The sequence below is a fragment of the Phoca vitulina genome, unplaced genomic scaffold, assembly GCF_004348235.1.
Source record: "Phoca vitulina isolate PV1807 unplaced genomic scaffold, GSC_HSeal_1.0 scaffold40, whole genome shotgun sequence".
NCBI lineage: Eukaryota > Metazoa > Chordata > Mammalia > Carnivora > Phocidae > Phoca > Phoca vitulina.
In genome coordinates, this window is record NW_022589743.1 from 20,894,721 (window position 1) to 20,917,309 (window position 22,589).

The following is a 22,589-nucleotide window of genomic DNA, read 5'->3' on the forward strand; positions in this document are numbered from 1 at the left end:
TCTCAGCTTCTTTATTTTCCATCATTTGGTCTTCTATATCACTGATTCACTCTTCTGCCTCATTTATCCTAGCAGTTAGTACCCCCATTTTTTATTGCACCTCATTAATAGCCTTTTTGATTTCGACTTGGTTAGATTTTAGTTCTTTTATTTCTCCAGAAAGGGTTTATCTAATAACTTCCATGCTTTTTTCCAGCCCAGCTAGTATCTTCAAAGTCATGATTCTGAACTCTAGATCCGACATCGTACTAATGTCCGTATTGAGTAGGTCCCTGGCAGTCGGTACTACCTCTTGTTCTTTTTGTTGAGGTGATTTTTTCCATCTTGTCATTTTGTCCAGAGGAGAACAGATGACTGAGAGAACAAAATGCTAGCAGGGTAACCACGTCCTCAGAAAATATACTCTAAACAAATCAGAAAAGACCTGAAGCCGGGGGAAAAGAAAGGGAAAGAAAGAAAGAAAGAAAAAGTAAGAAAAAAGAAAAAGATAAAGATAAAAACAAACAAAAACAGAACAAAACAAAAAAAACAGAATATGATCAAATATGATCAGGCTGGTGCATAGATCAGTGCCACACACTAGATTTGGGGTGTATTTTGGTCTGTTAGAAGAAAGTGCCTCCCAAAATTTTAAAGAAAGAACAACTTATATATGTACAAAAATAAGGTTTGATATGATGAAGGGATGGAATATAACTGTAAAGATGAAAATTATAAAAAATTTTATGAAAGGAATTGATAAGAAGTTGTTTGAAAAAAGAAAGAAGAGGATTTAAAAAAAAAAAAGGAGAGAATGTGATCAGGCAGGAGAGAAGAACAAAGCCATACACTAGAGATTTAGGGTATATTTTGATCTGTTAGAAGAAACTGTGTCTCAAAATTTTAAAGAGAGAACAACTTATATATATATATGCCAAAAATAAGGGTAACTATATGAAGGGATAGAATATGACTCAAAAAATGAAAAATAAAAATGTTTTTTAAAAAAGGGATTGATAAGATGTTGGTTGAAAAAGGGAAAAAGAAAAATTAAAAAAAAAAAAGTTAAAAAAAAGAAATTAACTTTGAAAGACTAAAGAATCATGGTAAAAAAGCCATGGATTCTATGTGCATTATTCCCCTAGCGCTGGAGTTCTGCCGTTCTCATTGATTGGTAAACTTGGTCTTGGCTGACTGTTTTTGCTGAGGGGCCTGTTGCCGTGGTTCCCAAATGTCTTTGCCGGCTCTGGGCTAAGTAATCTGCTCGGGTTTGCTCTCGGGAGCTTTTGTTCCCTGCAAGCTTTCCGTACAGCTTTGGAGAACGAGAGTGAAAATGGCGGCCTCCCAATCTCCGCCCTGGAGCAGCCGAGAACTTGGGGCCCCACTCCTCAGTGAGCCCCCAGAGAAAAGCAGTCTCCCCAGTCTCAGCCGCACTCTGTGCTCATCTGGCCTGTGACTGAGCGTTTCTATCTCTGGCACATGACCTCATGTGGAATCTCCAAACCCAGCAGATCCCTGCAGTGCGCTCCCGCGCCTCTCCTCCCGGGGGAGGAAAGGGAATCTCCCCGGATCTGACGCTTGTTGGGTCCCTGCTGGAAGAGCAGTGGCCCGACTGTGCCGTGGATCATGGTTTATGGCAACCCTGAGCTGCGAGCCCACTCCTTGGCTCCGTCTCTGCAGCTGGCTTCCCTGCTCTGATAACCTGGGAGCTCTGCTGCACTCAGGCACCCCTGATCTTCCTGTGACCCTGAGGGTCCTGAGACCACACTGTCCCAGAGAGGGTTCCACTCCCTGGTTAGCCACTGGAGCGACGTCCCTCAGCAGAGCCGACTTCTAAAAGTTCTGATTTTGTGCTCCGCGGCTCTATCACTTGCCAGAAGTGGCCGACGGAGGCCCCCTCCCCTACCGTCTATCTTCCTGAATATCGCCTCGGATTCACTTCTGTGCACGTCCTACCTTCCAGAAAGTGGTCGCTTTTCTGTTCAGAGAGTTGTTGCTATTCTTTTCTTTGATCTCCTGTTGAGTTCGTAGGTGTTCAGAATGGTTTGATCCCTATCTAGCTGAATTCCTGGAACCAGACGAAATCCAGGTCTCCTACTCCTCCGCCAACTTGCTCCTCTCCCCTCATCTCTTTATTTATTTATTTTTTTTAAAGATTTTTATTTATTTATTTGACAGAGAGATAGACAGAAGAGCACAAGCAGAGGGAGTGGCAGAGGGAGAGGGAGAAGCAGGCTCTGCACTGAGCAGGGAACCCGATGCGGGACTTGATCCCAGGACCCTGAGATCATGACCTGAGCCGAAGGCAGACGCTTAACCATCTGAGCCACCCAGGCGCCCTCTCTTTATTTTTTTAATCCTCTTTTAGTTTTTAGTTATTTTCTCCTTGATTGTTCTAAGGATTATATTATGCATCTTAACTTCTGAACAGTCTATTTCGGATTAATACTATCTTAATTTTCATAAAATTCAGTAATTTTGCTCTAATATAGCTCAATTTCCTTACCCCTTTGTGTTATTATTGGTATATATATTACATGACATATATAATATATACATACATTTATACAATGTAATATATTAAAATATTTATAAATATGTATAATTTATGTATGTTATAAACCCAACAATATATTCTTCTAGCCTACAAGAGACTTGTTTCAGACCTAAAGAGACATGCAGACTGGAAGTGAAGGCATGGAGAATCGTTTATCATGCAAATAGAAGTGAAAAGAAAGCCAGAGTAGCAATACTTATATCAGAAAAAATAGACTTAGTTTTTTTTAAGATTTTATTTGTTCATTTGACAGAGAGCACAAGCAGGGGGAGCGACAGGCAGAGGGAGAGGGAGAAGCAGGCTCCCTGATGAGCAGGGAGCCTGATGTGGGGCTCGATCCCAAGACCCTGGGATCATGACTTGAGCCAAAGGCAGATACTAGCCACCCAGGCACCCCAGACAGAACAGACTATTTTTTTGAAAAAGATTTTATTTATTTACTTGAGAGAGAGAGACAGAGAGATAGAGCAGGAGCCGGGAGGAGGGAGAGCAGGCTCCCCACAGAGCAGGGAGCCTGATGGGGGCTCAATCCCTGGACCCTGGGGTCATGGCCTGAGCCAAAGGCAAACACTTAGCCACTGAGCCGCCCAGGTGCCCCCAAAATAGACTTTAAAACAAAGGCTGTAACAATGGACAAAGAAGGATATTATATAATCATAAATGGTACAATCCAGCAAGAAAATCTAACAATTGTAAATATGCACCTAACATGAGAGCATCCAGATATATAAAGCAGTTAATAACAAACAAGAAATATTTGAAGTAATACAATAGTAGTAGGGGACTTTAACACCCATTTACATCAATGGATAGATCATCCAAGCAGAAAATCAACAAGGAGACAGTGGCTTTTAATGACACATTGGACCAGATGGATCTAACAGATATATTCAGAACACTCATCCTAAAACAGCAGAATACACATTCTTTTCAAGCAGACATGGAACATTCTCCAGAATAGATCATATGTTAAGCCACAAAATAAGTCTCAACAAATTCAAAAAGACTGAAGTCATATCATGCATTTTTTCTGACCACACTATGAAACGAGAAATCATCCACAAGAAAAATACCTGGAAAGCAGGAAAATACACGGAAAAACCTGGAAATACACAAATGTTAAATAACATGCTACTAAACAATGACTGGGTCAACCAAGAAATCAAAGACAAAATAAAAAAATACATGGAGGCAAATGAAAATGAAAACAAAATAGTCTAAAAATCCTTGGGATACAGCAAAAGCTGTTCTAAGAGGAAAGTTTATAGAGATATAGGCCTATACCTCAAGAAGCAAGAAAAATCCCAAATAAACAACCTAATCTTACATCTAAGGGAACTAGAAAAAGAACAACAGGCAAAACCCAAAACCAGCAGAAGGAAGGAAATAATAAAGATTAGAGGAGGAATAAACAAAATAGAAACTAAAAAAAAAAAAAAAACCAAAACAAAAAACAATGGAATAGATCAATGAAACCAGGAGCTGGTTTTTTGAAACGATCAACAAAATCAATAAACCTTTAGCTGGACTCATCTGGGGGGGGGTGGGTAACTAAAAAAAACAAGTTAGAAATGAAAGGGGAAAAATAACAGCTGACACCACAGAAATAAAAAGATTGTAGGAGACTGTTATGTAAAATTATATGCCAACAAATTGGACAACCTAGAAGAAATGGATAAATTCCTAGAAACATATAATTTCCCAAAACTGAATTAGAAAGAAATAGAAAATTTGAACAGACTGATTACCAGCAATGAAATTGAACCAGTAAGCAAAAAACTCCCAGCAAACAGAAGTCCAGGGCCATAAGGCTTCACAGGTGAATTCTACCAAACATTTAAAGAGGACTTAATACCTATTCTTCTTAAACTATTCCAAAAAATCAAAGAGGAAGGAAAACTCCTCTAATTCATTCTATGAAGCCAGCATTACTCTGATACCAAAATCAGATAAAGACATTACCAAAAAAAAAAAAGGAACTAACTCTGATATCTCTGATGAACATAGATGCAAAAATCGTTAAAATATTGGCAAACCGAATCTAACAATACATGAAAAAGAACATTCACCACAATCAAGTGTGATTTATTCCTGGGATTCAAGGGTGGTTCAATATTTGCAATCAGTGTGACACATCACATAATAAAAACCGTATGATCATTTCAATAGATGGAGAAAAAGCATTTGACAAAAGTACAATATCCATTCATGATTTAAAAAAAACCCTCAATGATGTAAGATTAGAGGGAATATACTTCAACAAAATAAAAGCTATCAAAAAACCCACACTAACATCATGCATTTCCTCTAAGGTCAGGAACAAGATGGGGATGTCCACTCTCACCACTATTATTTAACATAGTACTAGAGGTCTTAGTCACAGCAGTCAGACTAGAGGAAGGAATAAAAGGCATCCAAATTGGTAAAGAAGAAGTATAACTGTTTGCAGACAACGTGATATTTTATAGAAAACCCTAAAGACCCCTCCAAAAAACTACTAGAACTGATAAATGAATTCAGTACAGTTGCAGGATACAAAATTATTATACAGAAATCGCAACATTTTTATATACCAATAACGAAGCAACAGAAACAGAAATTAAGAAAGCAATTCCATTTACAATTTTACTAAAGATAATAAAATACTTTGGAATAAACAACCAAGGAGGTGAAAGACCTGTACTCTGAAAACTATAAAACATTGATGAAAGATACTGAAGACAACACAGACAAGTGGAAAGATATTCCATACTCATGGATTGGAAGAACAAATATTGGTAAAATGTCCATACTATCTAGAGCAATCTGCAGATTTAATGTAATCCCTACCAAAATACCAACAACATTTTTCACAGAACTACAACAGACAAATCCTAACATTTGTATGGAACCACAGAAAACCCCAAATAGCCAAAAAAATCTTGAAAAAGAAAAATCTGGAGGTATCACAATTCCAGATTTCAGGTTATACTACAAAGCTGTAGTAATCAAAACAGTATGGTACTGGCACAAAAGTAGGCACATAGATCAGTGGAATAGAATAGAAAGCCCAAATATAAACCAGTGTTTATATGGTCAATTAACCTTTGACGAAGGAGGAAAGAGGATGCAATGAGAAAAAGACAGCCTTTCCAACAAATGGTGTTGGGAGAACTGGACCACTGGCCTATACCATACACAAAGATAAATTCAAAGTGGATTAAGGACCTAAATATGATACCTGAAACTATAAAAATCCTGGAAGAGAGTACAGGCAGTAATTTCTCTGACATTGGACATATCAACTTTTTTCTAAATATGTGTCTTGAGGCAGGGGAAACAAAGCAAAGATAAACTATTGGGACTATATCAAAATTAAAAATCTGCATAGCAAAGGACACAATCAACAGAACTAAAAGACAACCTACTGAATGGGAGAAGATACTTGCAAATGACATTTCTGGTAAAGGGTTAGTATCCAAAATATATAAGGAACTTATACAACTCAACATTCAAAAAATAAATAATCCAATTAAAAATGGGCAGAAGACGTAAACAGACATTTCTCCAAAGAAGACATACAGATGGGGTGGCTCGGTTGTTTAAACGTCCAACTCTTGGTTTCATCTCAGGTCATGATCCCGGGGTCCTGGGATCCAGCTCCACATTGGGCTCTGTCCTCCGTGTGGAGTCTGCTTGTCCCTCTCCCTCCCCCTCTGCTGCTCCCTGCTCAGGCATGCTCCCTGTCTCTCTCTCTCTTTCTGTCTCTCTCTCAAATGGATGAATAAAATCTTAAAAAAAAAAAAAAAAAGACAGACAGATGGCCAACAGACACATGAAAAGATGCTCAACATCACCCATCATCAGGGAAATGCAAATCAGAACTACAATGAGATATCTGCTCACATCTATCAGAATGGCAAAAATCAAAAGCACAAGAAACAGCAAGCGTTGGTGAGGATGGGGAGAAAAAGGAACTGGTTCCTCTTGCACTGTTGGTAGGAGTGCAAACTGGTGCAGCCACTGTGGAAAACAGTATGGAGGTTCTTCAAAAAGTTAAAAATGGAATTACCCTATGATCTAGTAATTGAACTGCTGGGTATTTACCCAAAAAATATAAAAGCACTAATTCAGAGGATACATGCACTCCTATGTTTATTACAGCATTATTTACAATAGCCAAATTATGAAAGCAGCCCATGTCCATTAATAGATGAATGGATAAAGTGTAGAGTGTATATTTTTTATGACTAATTCTTTTTTTATGGCTGAAATAATATTCCGTATATATATATGTATTTCTAATACAATATTATTCAGCCATAAAAAAGAATTAAATTTTGCCATTTGCAACAACATGGGTGGATCTAGGGAGTATCATGCTAAGTGAAATAAGTCAGTTGGAGGAAGACAAATACCATATGATTTCATTCATCTGTGGAATTTAAGAACAAACAAGCAAAGGGTTGGGGGGGAGGAGAGAGAAACAAACCAAGAAACAGACTCTTGACTATAGAGAACAAATTGATAGTTACCAGAGGAGAGGTGGGTGAAATAGGTGATGGGGATTAAAGAATACTCTAATTATACTGAGCACTGAGTAATGTATAGAATTTTTTAATCACTGTATTGTATACCTGAAACTAATAAAACAATGTATGTTAACTATACTGGAATTAAAATAAAAACTAAAAATGTATATTCCTCTATTTACCCATGTATTTGCCATTTCTAGTTTTTCATTTCTTCTTGTGGATTTGAGTTACATCTGGGGTTATTTCCTGTAAGGCAAATCTGCTGACAACAAATTCTGTCTGCCATTACTTATTTTGGAATGTTTTCATTTTGCCTTTATTTTTGAAGGATAGGGTCTTTTTTTGTTGGATATAGAATTTTTGCCTGCCCACCACCACCACTGCAAATATGGCATTCCACTGCCTTCTGTCCTCCATTGCATCTGATGGGAAGTCACTAGTCAACAATTGTATTGTTTTTCCTCATTATTTTCAAGAGTTTCTTTGACTTGATACATCTTTGACTCTGACATGTCTAGGTACAGAACTCTTGTGTCTATCCTATATGGGACTTTTGAGCTTGTGGGATCTGTACGTTATCATCAGATTTGGGAAATTTTAAACCATTATTTCTTCAGATATTTTTTTCTGCCCCTTTCTTTCACCTTTTCTCCTGGTACTCCCATTAGATGTATGGTAGTACACTCAGTGTTATTGCATAGGTCTCTGAGGCTCTGTTCATTTTTCTTCAAACTTTCCTCTCTGTTCTTGAGATTGTATGATTTCTATTGATCGATCTTTTAAGTTTACTGATTCTTACACTATTTTAGATCCACTATTGAGCCAATCTACTGAATTTTTCATTTCTAATACTGTACTTTTAAACTCTAGAATTTGATTTCTTTTTTTGTTTGTTTGTTTCTATATTGTGATATCCTATTTGTTGTCATTATCACCATTTTTTTAATTCTTTAAACATGATTTCCTTTAATTCTTTGTACATATTTATAATAGCTGCTTTTGAACTGTTACTGAATACAACATCTGGGCTCACTCAGAAACTATTTCTATTGACTGCTTCTTCCCCTGGTTATGAGTCACATTTTACTGTTTGTTTACATATCTTGTAATTTTTTTGTTAAAAACTGGACATATTTAATAATGTAACAACTCTGGATCTGATTCCTCCCCAGCCTCCCTCCCACCTGAGGGTTGTCATTATTGACATATTGGTGTTATTGTGTATGTTTGCTTATATTTAAGTGACTTGACTGGGCTTAATGTGCACAGTCTTTCTCCCCCATGGGGTACAGCCACTCGTATCTGCTCAGGTTTTTAAAAATTATTTTAATTTTTAGCCAGGCCTTCTTGGGCTGCCCTTTTGTGTCTGTGTAGCTTGGTGGTCAGCTAGTGATTGGTTAAAGCTAGTGATTGTGCTCAAACATCTTGCGCCAGTAAAGCTTCTCTCCTTTGTGAGTATGTTAGGGAGCTCATCTAGTTTTCAACTATGCCCCAACTTTTATTTTCTGCTGAGCCTCTCAGTTCTTCCCTTCACATGTGGGAAGCCTCTCGATCAGCCATGGGTATGTGCAGAGCTTAGGCCCTCTCAGGTCAGCTCTGAGTACATAAGCAGCCTCCAGTTAGCCAGGAATATGTGGAGAGTTTACCTAGCCCACTGTGGCTCTCATTTCCAGAATCTCCTTGTTAAATTTCTGGATTTATGTTCCAACTGGGGTAGCAACCTCAGACTTGCAGAGCTTTCTCTTTTATTCTCCAGCTGAGTTTAATGCTTTTATGGTCAGTGCTACTGAGTGTGGGGTTTTCATCCTCCACTTCAGATCACATCAGCAACCTCAGGCAGTGAAGTTGCTGGTTTTCATGGCCAACTACTACATGGACTGTGCTTACATGGGGGTAAGGAGCAGCCAAGCGGTAACACCACTGACTCTCATTGTTCTTACTCCATAATTTTTCATAAATAAACAGTTTTGAATTTGTTGTTTGACTTTGGTTGTTTTCTGGAGTCCTGAAGTTTTTTTTTGACATTTTTGTCTAGTTTTATAGTTGTTTTGAGGGGAAAGGATTTGCTGACCTCTTCAGTTTGCCACAGCTGGAAGTCCTGCCTCCAGCTTTGTATTTGCAGTATTTTTGGTTTTGGTTATTTTTAAAAGGCTAACTAATTAAAAACCTGAAGCACATCTATATATTGTAGCTGCTTCAGCAGTTTGCTTTACAATGGAAGAAGTTAGGAGATTGTGATTAGGTTAGGGGTGGGACTGTAGTTCTGCTATAATTCTGCTGACAGCACTCTCCTGTGGAATGTTTCTTAATAGCATATTCTTGTGTAATGATGAAGAAAACGTTTATTTTTTTAAGTAAGCAAATTCCTTTGGAATTCTACCAAAACATAAGAAAGATAGTATGTATACTCCTTGCTACAAAATAAATCAGTGGCACAAGGAAATATATGGCAGAATTCATTGGACTGGTATAGATGTGTATTTTTACAAAAAATAATAAAAAGAATTGTCCTCTTTGAAAATTACTCATCATACAAATTTCAACGTGAAGTGCCTTTTTATGCTCAAAATTTTAACTGAGAAATTTGTCTTTACCTTTTTAGTTCTATAATAATAGAAATATAGAAATGTACACAAAATAAAATATATAGCTCAGTGATTTATCACAAAGTACACACTTCTATATCCACCATTCATATAAGAAATAGGCCATCACTAGCACACAGAAGTCCCTTCTGGTCTTCCCCATCATTATCGCCTCCCCGAGATAACCCCTATCCTGATTTTATGGAAACTACTTCCTTTCTGAATAGTTTCTATCTCCTAAGTATACATCCCTAAAAAATAGAGTTCAGCTTTGCTTATATTTTTAATATTATGGAAATGAAATCTTACATTATTTGTGACTGGTTTCTTTTGTTCAAAATCAGGGGTATGAGATTCATCTATGTTGTTGAACGTAGCAGTAGTTCATTTGAATCACTATAGAGTTTTCTATTATATGAATAGACAACAATTTGTTAATTTGTTCCGTCATGGATATTTGGATTGTTTCCAGTTTTAAGGGTATTAAAAATATTACCGTGAACACACTCATATGTTTAGTGATAGGTGTGCACATTCCTTTGGGGTATATACCTTGGAGTCAGATTGCTGGGTCACACTGTATTCATATCTTCATTTTAGTATATAAAGCCAATCTGTCTTCCATAGCGATTGTATCAATTTACATTCCTACTAGCAGTCTCTAAGAATTACATTGTACTACATCTTCACTAAAAATTTGGTATTGTCTACCTTTTATTATTAGCCATTCTGGTGGTTATATAGTACTTTCTCATTATGGTTTTAATTTTCATTTCCCAAATGACTAATAAGGTTAAGGTCCTTTTCATATGTTTATTGGCTGTTTGGATTATCCTTTTTTGTAAAATGCCTATTCTGTCCCTTTTTAAAAATTGATATGTATGAATTCTGCATGTATCTGGATAAGCACTTTATTCCTTATATGTGTGGTACAAATGTCTTCTGCATGACTTGCATTTTTACTCTTAACAATGTACAGATAATGAAAAGAAGCTCTTGATTTTAAAGTAGTCAGATACATGAATTTTTCTTTTGCATTATGATTTGTGCTTTTTGTGTCCTATTGAAGAAATCTTTCCCTGCCCCAGTATCTTGAAGATATTCTACTACATGTTCTCTTCTAAAAGCTGAATGATTTTGCTTTTCACATTTATATCTACAATCCACCTGGAATTTGTGTATGGAGTGAAGTAGGGGTGAAGATTCATTCTGATTTTCCATATGGGTATCTAGTTGTTCTATACCATGCATTGAAAAGAATGTTGTATCTGTCAGGGTCCAATGAGGAGAAAGAAACCATACCAGTTATTTAAACAGAGTTTTTAAAGTTGGGGGGATGCTAATTAGCTGTAAAGTTGTTTGTAAAGTTTAAAGTTGTAGGTAATTAAAAAGACAAGAAGAAAACACTAAGGTATCATGGAAGTAATAGCTACCTCTAGCTATGGCTAGAGGAGTATCATGGAAGAGGTTGGAATTATTAAGACTTAGAACCCCATGCAGTAGAAATTCAGTTATCTAAGGAGAGGATACAAGCTCACTAGTGCTGGTATCTGGGGTGGAGGATGCAGTGAGGCTGGTTCTGCAAATGGGAAAACTCTAAACTGGGCTCAGCTGCAGTTACAGGAAGGCATTGCCACTGCTGGGAGTGAAGAAGTGTTGCTAGGGTGACACAGAAACAAGAGACAGGCAGGAAGCTCACAGGAAGGGGCAAGTCCCCTTTACCTCCTCCAGCCTTGTAGTCTTCTCTAAAGCACCCTGTTGGCAGAGCCTAACATGGAACTAGTTAGCAAAACCAAAATGTGGTTTGCAGAGTCATAGCCCCAGTATTTATAGAGTTGTGTTCAGACAGATGGGTTTGAAGCTGAGAAACAATAGCTTATGGTACAGCCTTCCTATCTACAAAGACACCTTTATGACAAGCCAAGTGTCTGTATATGTGAGAATCTGTTTTGGGGTCATATTTCTATTTCTTTGGTCTTGCTCCAAAATTTATGTTATCTAAACTATTGTAGCTTTATGTTAAGTTTTCATATGTAGTAGAGCAATTTTTGCCACCTTGAAGAGTGTTTTAGCAGTCCATGGCTTATTTGCATTTCCGTAAAGACTTTAGAACTGATTTGTGTAGTTCCACAAAAAGAAAACCTTTTGGGGTTTTGGTTGGAATTTCACTGAACCTATAAATCAGTTTGGGGAGAATTGAAATTTTTATAATATTGAGTTTTCTTTTTTTTTTTTTTTAAAGATTTTATTTATTCATTTGAGACACAGAGATACAGAGAGAGAGAGAAAAAACATGAGCAGGGAGAGAGGCAGAGGGAGAGGGAGAAGCAGGCTCCCCGCTGAGCCAGGAGCCCGATGTGGGACTTGATCCCAGGACCCTGGGATCATGACCTGAGCCAAAGGCAGACGCTTAACCATCTGAGCCACCCAGGCACCCCAATATTGAGTTTTCTAGTCCATGAATATGGTATGTCTCTCCATTTATTTGTCTTTAGTTTCTCTTGATAATGTTTTTTAGTATTTTTATGTAGAAGCGTTGCTTACTTAGCTTTTGTTAGCTTTAATCCCAGATACCAGATATTTTTTATATTATAAATAGTATCTTGAATTTTTTTATTTCAATGTTTTAATTTTGAAATTTTTCAAACATATATTTTCTGTATTTTTGAATAGTTTGACCTCATTATAATGATCACCAGATTCAATAATTATCAACATTTGCTTCATTTGTTTCAATAATCATTCTTGATGAAGTATTTTAAGACAGATCTTAACTCTCATGTCATTTCATCTATATATACTTAAGTATACATTCCTAGAAAATATGGACATTTGATTTATAACCATAATTCCAAGCCATATTCAGATTTTCCTTTTTATTTCAAAAATTAAATTTTACTGGTATGTTGGTATGTTCAGTTTGCTTTTAACCAACAGCATATTAGGACTTAAATTTTATGTTAAGTAATTAAAATATTAGCTTAGCCACTAAAATATTAAATAATAAGCAGTTAAACACAAATTTTTTTCCAATGATGTGAACTTTGCTTTTCTAAATTCATTACAATTTTTCAACACTGTCAAAACCATTCTTTCATTTGGTGTCTTCTATATTTATAAACCCAATGTGCAACAAAAATTGCCATTCTTTAAAAAAAAAAAAAAAACTTTATATTTCTCAGTATTCCTATTACTGAATACACATCTTTCAGGAAGTCATCAGTGGGATTAAAAGCAAGCACTTTTTTGTGTGACATCTTTTTTTTTATCCTTTATAACTTCTTTTGCCATAAATTGTTAAAATGTAAGAAGAAGGTGCAGTTGTGAATTTTTTCCTTTGTATCTTTGTACAGAAATCTGTCTTTCAGGGGCGCCTGGGTGGCTCAGTCGGTTAAGCGTCTGCCTTCGGCTCAGAGGTCATGATCCCAGGGTCCTGGGATCGAGCCCCGCATCGGGCTCCCTGCTTAGCAAGGAGCCTGCTTCTCCCTCTCCCTCTTCCTGCCTCTCTGCCTACTTGGGCTCTCTATCTCTCTGTCAAATAAATAATTAAAATCTTAAAAAAAAAAAAAAAGGAAAGAAACCTGTCTTTCATTGCAGGTGGTTCTCCTTCCCATACAATATTCATGGGTCTGTTTCTAGGAGAAGACTGTAGCTAGTGGGCCATGAAAACTTCCTAGAGTTGGCAGGCTAGGCTGTGTCATGTTCACCCTCGAACATGAGAAAATCCCTATTGAAAAGACAGTGTGGCAACTTTCCTGCAGGCAAGTCATACTCCTCACAAAGATATTTGACAGTGACTGAGGAGTAAGTCTCTGTGTCTTTCCCAGCATCTGCAGCAAGGATGAAACTAATTATTAATTCATGGCTGTCTAAGGAACAAAAATTGTTCTCAGGTCAACAATAATTAGTATAAGAGGATTTTGTGCCTATATTTTAACTTAACCAATGATAATTGATGGGGAATTGAGGTCTTAAAAGTTAGATCTTATTCATTGGTAACAAGTATTTGAAAATAAATATGCCAGCCTGATATTGGATGATTTGCCTGTGTCTTATTTCTCCTCCCTTATCAGCACCCCTGGGGATCTCACTACAGATCAGAATGGCCCAGTGATGTCTCACCTGCTAGGATCACTGCTCTTTACACTTGTTTAAACAACAGAGTCAGAGGAATTTTAAGTTCATATTTAACTCTTTCAAGTAAATGTAGATGTTTTGCTTCTTCTGATCAATAGTGGAATGTGAGGATATGAGAAAAAGAATGAACCATTTCACTGCTTTGGTTTAGTCTTTTTTCCTTGTAATATCAGGTTAACAAATCTGAAGATCAGTTTAGTGGAAGTATCTTGAAAAAAAGGACAAGGATCTCTTTCTTATATATAGAGCTAACTCAGCAAATACCAAATTTGGATAAATACAAAAGAAAAACCAAACATCAGAAAACCCCAACTGATGGAACAAATTACCTAACTATGAGAATCTTTTTTCATGTGTCTTTGGGTGGAAGCAGGGAAGCCTAGAAAATTTATTCCTCTGAATGGTGTGCAACTCTATAAATTATGTCAAAGTGCACAAACTGTAGCCTGTTAAAATTTTGGTTAGGAAGACCAAAGAGATGTAAAAATAAATTCCTTATTCCTTAACCTATAGTGTCCTTGAACATGTAACAGGGACTAAGGTACAAATAAGATACATTTTTTTAGATTTATTTGTTGTCAAAAAGTTTACCTCATAGTTTGCGATTGTTTTCTCAAGCTGACTTAATCTAAATACAAGTAAAAATAACTTTTAAGGAAATGAATATCAAAATGAACATGAAGGCAATAATCTAAATATTTAGAGTCTAGTTAAGAGGTTCTGTTACTGAGATACGTACTGTATTGGTACAATTGACGTAGTAATTGTAGTGTGTATAGCAAAAAATAGAAGATTGCTGATTACAAGTTTATGTGAATAGAATTAGAAGAACCTGATTTTCTCAATCCGAGTGAAATATTCTTATTATAAATTATTTATTTGCTTGGAATAGTTAAAAACCTGTATCAGAAACATGAACTTTAAAACTGCTAACCCATGTGGGGAAAAGATTCTTCATATAAAATGAATGTGGAGCATATAATTTCTTGGAGATCTTGCTTAGTAGTTATACTAATTTAAAGCTGTTGTAATGTTAGGTTCTAGTGCCTGGGAATGTATCCCCAATAAGCTTCATTCTTGTTTCATTCTAACCCTTCTACTTGTCAGTAATTTAAGCAGATTTGTGGCAGTGGTCAGAGTTTCCTGGGATTAAGAAAGCTCTACAAACAAAACAACCACACCAGATCTAAAAAGCTTCCTATTTGGTTTTGTACTCTTTTGGCTGACTATATTTCTCTGAAGAATGGCTTGTGGATTCTTCTGGCTGTTTAAAAAACAGTTGAACTGGTATTCTCAGTGTAGAGGGTTGATGTACTCCAGGCAGATGTAAGAAAGGATTCTTTTTTCACAACCCTTAAAATTGTATTTTTTTTTTTTTTTTTTTTTTAAAGATTTTATTTATTTATTTGAGAGAGAGAGAATGAGAGACAGAGAGCATGAGAGGGAGGAGGGTCAGAGGGAGAAGCAGACTCCCCGCCGAGCAGGGAGCCCGATGCGGGACTCGATCCAGGGACTCCAGGATCATGACCTGAGCCGAAGGCAGCTGCCCAACCAACTGAGCCACCCAGGCGCCCTTAAAATTGTATTTTTAATATACTGTTTACAGAATCAAACATTGATTTAAAGCTTAAGAAGTAAATACCTGTTTTAGTGTAACTTGATTGCCCATGAAGATAATGAGGTAAAATAACAGATGCACTGTTTTATATAAGGCTTCCAGTATTTAGTAGAGAAAGTGACCAGTAAGTGAATTGTAGACCAAGGGATGGCACCTTTTTTTCTTTAACAAGGCAAGTTGCCCTAAATTTTGTTCATCATTTCTACAGCTGGAGCTTCATTAACAAGTACAGTTGGAGTAACCAGGGTTTTGCAGCCACAGAAGAACTAAGCACAGCAAGCCTTTCAGTAACAAAAAAAATAAAAGAATTCCTGTGTAACAGGCTTCCACACTTATCTGTGTTCTGTGGTACTGTTTGAGCTGAACTAAAGCATCTGCTACCTCAAGTTAAGAGAGAACAAACTCAACATGGCGTGAAATTACTGCACAGCCATTCACATTCATTAGAGTTATATTGTTACCAGCCACAGGCATGACTGGCTTTTGCATGAATAATAAAATAAAATGCTGCTTTGTGAATTTTACCTTACAACATTGCAAGGCACAGTACTAACCTTGGGCCAGGATTAGGTTTATCGTAGAGCAGCTCTCCTCACCACAGTAGAGTCAAGACCAATAAGAAGTCAGAAGTTGGGAAGTATTGCTGTATGAGGCCTGGGGAAAGGGCCTTGTGTTAAATCAATTTACTCATTTTTTTAAAACAAATATTTATTGTGCAGACTAGCTATTTGGAGATGTTAAAATTATTAAGCTACCATTTGGCAACCGTCATAGTAATAGTTGACTCAGGCAAAAATCCTCAATGGATGCTAAAGGTCATGGGTCAAAGTCTGATGAGGAATAGAACAGTTATACAATTACCAAGGGAAAAAAGTAATTTTGCAGTGTGGCCACCTGACAGACACCTCATCCAAGTGATCAAAGTTAATCACCAGAAATGTCAATTGACATCATGTGCCTCATAATATGTTCACTGAGAAGACATCACTTCTGAGTTATTCCTGTTAAAAATGCCTGACCTGTGGGGCGCCTGGGTGGCTCAGATGGTTAAGCGTCTGCCTTCGGCTCAGGTCATGATCTCCAGGTCCTGGGATCGAGCCCTGCGTTGGGCTCCCTGCTCAGCGGGGAGTCTGCTTCTCCGTCTTCCTCTGCCTCTCCCCACTGCTCATGCTCTCTCTCTCTCTCTATGTATCTCTCTGTCTCAAATGAGTAAATAAAAAAATTCTTTAAAAAAAAAAAAAATGCCTGACCTGCATCTAATCATGAGAAAACACCACAAACCCAAATTGAGGAGCAGCTACAAATAAGTGGCCTATACTCTTCAAAAATGGCAGTGTTATGGGACACCTGGGTGGCTCAGTCGGTTAAGCATCTGCCTTCGGCTCAGGTCGTGATCCCAGGGTCCTGGGATCGAGTCCCGCATCGGGCTCCCTGCTCCGCGGGGAGCCTGCTTCTCCCTCTGCCTCTGCCTCTCTCTCTGTCTCTCATGAATAAATAAATAAAATCTTAAAAAAAAAATGGCAGTGTTATTAAAAGACAAAGGAATGCTAAGTAACTATTCTACATTAAGGAAGTCTCAAGAGACATTGACAATGAAACACATTGTGTGGTCCAAAATTTTCCTCCCTTGCTATTTGACATTTTTGTCTTCTAGTCTAGTTATAGAAGTGGTATTGAATAGAAAAAAAAAATATTTTTAACAGTCTGAATATAATACTATACCCAGTTTCCTTCCTATTTTACCTTTATGTGGATTTTTAGGCAGTGTTTTGGATTGGGTTTGGGTTTGGGTTTTTTTGTTTTTTTTTAGTATGGGACATTTCACGAATTTGTGTGTCGGGGCTGTGCTAATCTCTGTTATGTTCCAATTTTAGTATATGTGCTGCCAAAGGGAGCACTGGGTAGGTGTTTTTTAAGCAATAATTGCGAATGACAGTTCAAGCTATTGAAAACCTAAAAATTATAATTCTTAATTGTTTTACCAAATTTTCAGTCAACGTAAGAATAGAGTCCTCATGCTGTTTAAATAGTAGAATGCACCATTTAAGAGTTTCATGAGCACCTAAGAAAAGAAGTAGTGATCACTAAGATGAATTTATAAAGAAGTCATGGTATTCATAAAGAAGTTTGGTATAGTTTTTAGACAGGTTGGTAGGTAACAGGAATGCTTCGTTTTCAGGAAGGCAATTTGATGAGTGTCTGATTTCTTGTGGACAAGATGAAGAAATAAACTGAGTGATTATAGTTAATTAAATAAGTAATTCAATAATAATTGGAGGTCAGGCTCATAGGTAATTTCTAGTGTTGTATCTGTTGCAGAGATCTCTTCTGTCCTGTGAATAACTTGGATAAAGTCATTGATGACCTATGGAACAGACTTTTTAAATGACACAAATCTGGGAGGGATAGCCAAAGCATTGCATGACTGAAACTGGAACTGAAAGATAATGGTAGCCAGGAATGACAGGCAGGAATCAGCAAAATAAATTTGACAGGAATAAATTCTACAAGGACAACCAGTCATATGTGATGGGTGGAAGGAAAAGTTTTAAGATAATTCATGGAAAATCACTTGCAAAATGGTCAGTTGGCCATATTTAATAAATTTATTGCTTTGTTTCCTTTAACTATTTGATTTAATATGTATCGTTTGGGTCCAGTCAGAAAAATGGAAACCATACTAGTATGTCAAACATAGGGAAATGTAATACAAGGAGTTGGATATACAGGTGTTAGAAGACTAAAAGATAAAGAAGGGGGGACACTGAGCTATTAAAGAAAAACTACAGGAGGCACAGTTACCACACCAAGAGCCTTATAAGAAGCAAAAGGGAAGAGGTCTTCATAATCTAGAAGCTATGGCCCTAAGTTGGCACTTGGACTTCTGAGGAGGGGACACTGTTCAGCTACTGGTGGGATTGAAATCCATATTACTAAAAGATGTTCATTTATGTAAGAAGCCAAAATAATTAAATTGTGTTCTCTATATTGAACTAAACGTAATGACATCTGAATGAACATCTCTTCCATCTTGAATTTGGTTCCGAGAATGAACTAATTTGACTTCAGTTGTATTAATCTGTACACCCCCTCATCTTTAAAATGGCTTTACCATTAATAGCCCTCCTACCTGAGATGTGTTCTTAAGTGACCTCTCAGAAAAAGTGTTTATAGAAATTTAGAGAAGGATTAAAAAAAAAAAGCATGGCAATTAAGTTGGATGAGCTAAACATTCCCTTTGATTTTAAGTGTGTACTTGTTTTAATTCTTCTTTCTCACTGATACCTTAAACACTGTTTAAGTGGATTGAGTAGTTTAAGATAAAGATGATTGTCATGCTCTGAAACATTGAAGAACAAAGTTTGGAATTGATTTCTCTCTTTCTTTTTTCCTTCTCCCCCAAATATTGCTTCTTTAGGTCAGTAACAGATCCAAGAGATGGAAAGAGAGTAGCACTCAAAAAGATGCCCAACGTCTTCCAGAATCTGGTCTCTTGCAAAAGGGTCTTCCGGGAATTGAAGATGTTGTGTTTTTTTAAACATGATAATGTAAGTGAAGTTGGTCTTTGGGATAGACTTTTTCCTACGCATGCTTAATTGTGTTAGTAGAGAGCAAAAGAGAGTAAAAAAAAAGGGGGGGGATGTGCAAGTTATTAAGAAGTTTGGGAACCTGAGACAAATTAGACCATTTTTTTGTCAAAAATGAGCAAGTTTAAGTGAATTCTAAGATGTATTGATCAACAGATAAACATTAATTGATATAAAGCAAATGTTAATAGTTAGCTGAGGAATGATACTAATATTTAACATAGAAAGAGTGTAATATGTAGTATGAGAGATTTAAGTGGAAATAATTGGTCCCTGGTTTTAAATGCTTTATTCTTAACCTTTAATATTTGAAATAAGAGATTAATTTAAAAATGTAGGGAAACAGTTTCTTCTTTTAAAAAACAGTATAGCTGTTAAAGTAACATAGGTTAGCTTATTTATGGCTGTGTTGAGAGAAGTCAAGACTCATGGGTGGATAGAAGAATCATTGTGGTTTGAGAGATGGCTTCTCCTCAAACCTGAAGTAAATGTTTGATACATGTAAAATTTACCTGGGGATCTTAGCATTGGACTCTGGAGTTTTCGATTTCATGTGATAAGAAAAACTGCCTCACATTCTTCATTTGGTACTCAACCCACGTTATTTTAATAGCTAAAATAAAAACTTTATCAGAAATATAGTAATTCCTTGTGAGTCTGACTGCTTGTTTGCACAGGAACTTTTAGAACTTTGACCAAAGTGTAGGTCTCACTTTAAGAGAGAAATTTGTAGGGCGCCTGGGTGGCTCAGTTGGTTAAGCGACTGCCTTCGGCTCAGGTCATGATCCTGGAGTCCCTGGATCGAGTCCCGCATCGGGCTCCCTGCTCGGCAGGGAGCCTGCTTCTCCCTCTGACCCTCCCCCCTCTCATGTGCTCTGTCTCTCTCATTCTCTCTGTCTCAAATAAATAAATAAAATATTTAAAAAAAAAAAAAAAAAGAGAGAGAAATTTGTAGAAGTTTGAGGTGTTTGGTAAAAGTAGGAATATCAAACAGATATGTTTACTTGAAATTCCTTGCTTTGACATATTTCATCTTATTGATTACTCCTTGACATCCCTTTTCCTTAAACTTTTTTTAAAAAGTTATTGCTATCTTTCAGTCAATTGGAATTGCCTAAAAATGTGTTTGTTTCAGTGACTTTGAAAATACCACTCAAGTTGCTATTTTATGACTGGTCCCTCAAATTTTGTAAGTGATTTAGAAAGATGTCTAGTGCTTGCTTAGTTATTTATTTCTTGAATTTGAGTAGCATCCCAACATCAAAGAGGACAAACGTTATTTACATTGTTAGAGACTCAAGTAAAGGTATCCATGGTGAAGAAATTTGCTAACTAAGGATTTCAATGATTTATTATATTCAGACCTATCTTGGCTTATTTTATAAAGGAGGGATGGTGTAATAGGCTGTTATCTATATATATTGGTATCTTCGCTCGTGACTCATTCCTATAGAGTAACTAATTAAGTTACAAAGGTGGTGTCAGTGAGTAGCGTAAGAAAAGAAATAAACGAAATTCTTGAAAATCATACCTATCAAAACATAGCAACCAATTGGAGCTCCTGAGCTCTATCATAAGTGAGTGCTTGTGGCTTCTGTGGGAATATTCAAAAGTGAGACAGATGGTTAGAGATGAAGATGGTATGGCACCATTATTTTATATATCATGAATTTATGCTGTGCTCTGAGATCTCCAGAAGCGTCTCAGTGCCACATACCTGTTATGTGTGCAATGCCAGTCTGAGAAGCAACCGGTATTTGATGTAGTTAAGGCAACAAATGTCTATTATTGTCCTGTATAGAGGCAGTGCTAGGTCATGTGGAGGATACAAAAAAGGTTTAAAATGTCCTTTTTTGAGGGATCAGGTATTTAACACTTATTCCTATGTGTCAGGATGTACCTAGAGGCTTTCCATACATTAATTCATTTAATCCTTAAATCTTGTCAGATAGGGTTTGTTATCCTTACTTTGCAGAGAAGGAAACCAAAGCTTAGAGTTAAGTAACTTGCCCAAGGTCAGGGTGGCACAAGGTTGGAGTCTCTCTTGCTTCAGAGCCCATGTTCATTAATTCAAAAAACATGTATTCCGCACATCCTATATTCCTAAGCTGTTTAGCTTTAGGGCTTTCTAACCTTAAGGAGTTTAGTAATGTGTTGAATACTATGATTACAGTGCTCTGGGAGGACTACCTGCGTAGTTAAGTATTAATGCAAGACAGTCTGTGTTTTGTGCATGGAAAAAACTGAGCCACCAAATCTAGAAGTATATTATAATCACCAAGGTGATCCTTAAAAAGGCAGATACATGGGTCTCATCCCAGACCCACTAAATTGGAATCTCTAGGGTTGAGGCCCAGGGATCTGTAATTTTTAAAGCTCAGGTGAATGTCACACAAGTACCATAATATTAAGGAAAAGAGAAATTGTTGTGGACTTAGAAGCTCAGAGATGCTTTAAACACGGAGGAGGTAAACCTTAAAATGAGCCTTTTGAGATTAAGATTTGATTGAAAGAGAAGAAAAGAATGTCATGATGAAAATGGCATTTAGAAAGATTACCCTGGCCACTGTAGGAAGGTTGGATTTTAATTTGGATGGCTTTTAATGTTTTTTGTATCCTCCACATGAATAGCTACAAAGCCCTGGGAGGCTTTGGATTTTCTTTTGAACAGAACCTTCAAAGTCACTATATCAGGGGTGCCTGGCTGGCTCAGTCGGTAGAGCATGCAACTCTTGATCTCGGGGTCATGAGTTCAAGTCCCACATTGGGCATAGAGCTTACTTAAAAAAAAAAAAAAAGTCACTGTATCAAATTCATTGATTTTAGTTGATCTGATTGAGATATACACACACACTTTTCTTTAAGGATAGATTCACCTTGATGTAGTAACTTAGAGAAACAGTAATGGGTTTAACTTTCTAAAGGTTGTTGTTGGCTGGGCTTATCATTAGAGTCTAGTCAGAATCTGAGCTATTATAAAACCTGGCAAAAATATTCTCTACCCACCTATGCACTTGTGCATGTGTTTATGCAGACACATAATTGTCATATTATCAGCATGGAGAAGGCATGATTGAGGTTGTTTTTTGTTTTTTGTTTTTCCAGTTTTGTGCTCCTTTGAGAATCTGATAAAAGCTCTTTTGGAAAAATGCACATACACATGATATTTATGTCATGTTAGGCTTTCACTAGTCCTCTAAAGCCCTTTCGGAGCCCCCTCAAAGGTCCACTGATTCCTGCAAAGATCCCCTGCAATACAAATCTGGGGCTTTTTCTTGTCCTTAGGCAATAGCACTAAGTATGCAATAGGCAGTCAGTCTATTTGAAGAATGAGTAAGTAAATGAAAGTGACAGAAGAAAGAAATCTCCAAGTCTGGCATGATAACCTCAGTGATCTCTCTCAGAGTTACTTTTTCCCAGTCTTTTAATTCTGAAATACTCTAGAGGGATAGAGAAAACAAAGAGGAGGAGGTAGTAGAGGCAAAGAAGAACGATGCATTTTCCTTTGTGTAGACTGACCTAACTCATACCAATATGGGACCAAGAGGACACTTCTCTGAATGCAGACATGCTGTTTAGCTGCAGACATTTATGCTAATGTTTCTGCTGCTA

At 36.9% G+C, this 22,589-nt stretch overlaps 1 protein-coding gene and 1 pseudogene across 1 annotated transcript in view; one reads left to right on the forward strand and one right to left on the reverse strand.

The window, feature by feature from the left end:
- Window positions 1-22,589, forward strand: part of NLK (nemo like kinase) — a 175,538-nt gene that overhangs the window by 86,942 nt on the left and 66,007 nt on the right. The window contains exon 2 of the mRNA XM_032428972.1: window positions 18,809-18,938. Coding sequence (XP_032284863.1) covers window positions 18,809-18,938 — 130 coding nt within the window. The remainder of the gene's footprint in view (window positions 1-18,808; window positions 18,939-22,589) is intronic.
- On the reverse strand, window positions 17,196-17,288 carry LOC116647776 (annotated as a pseudogene).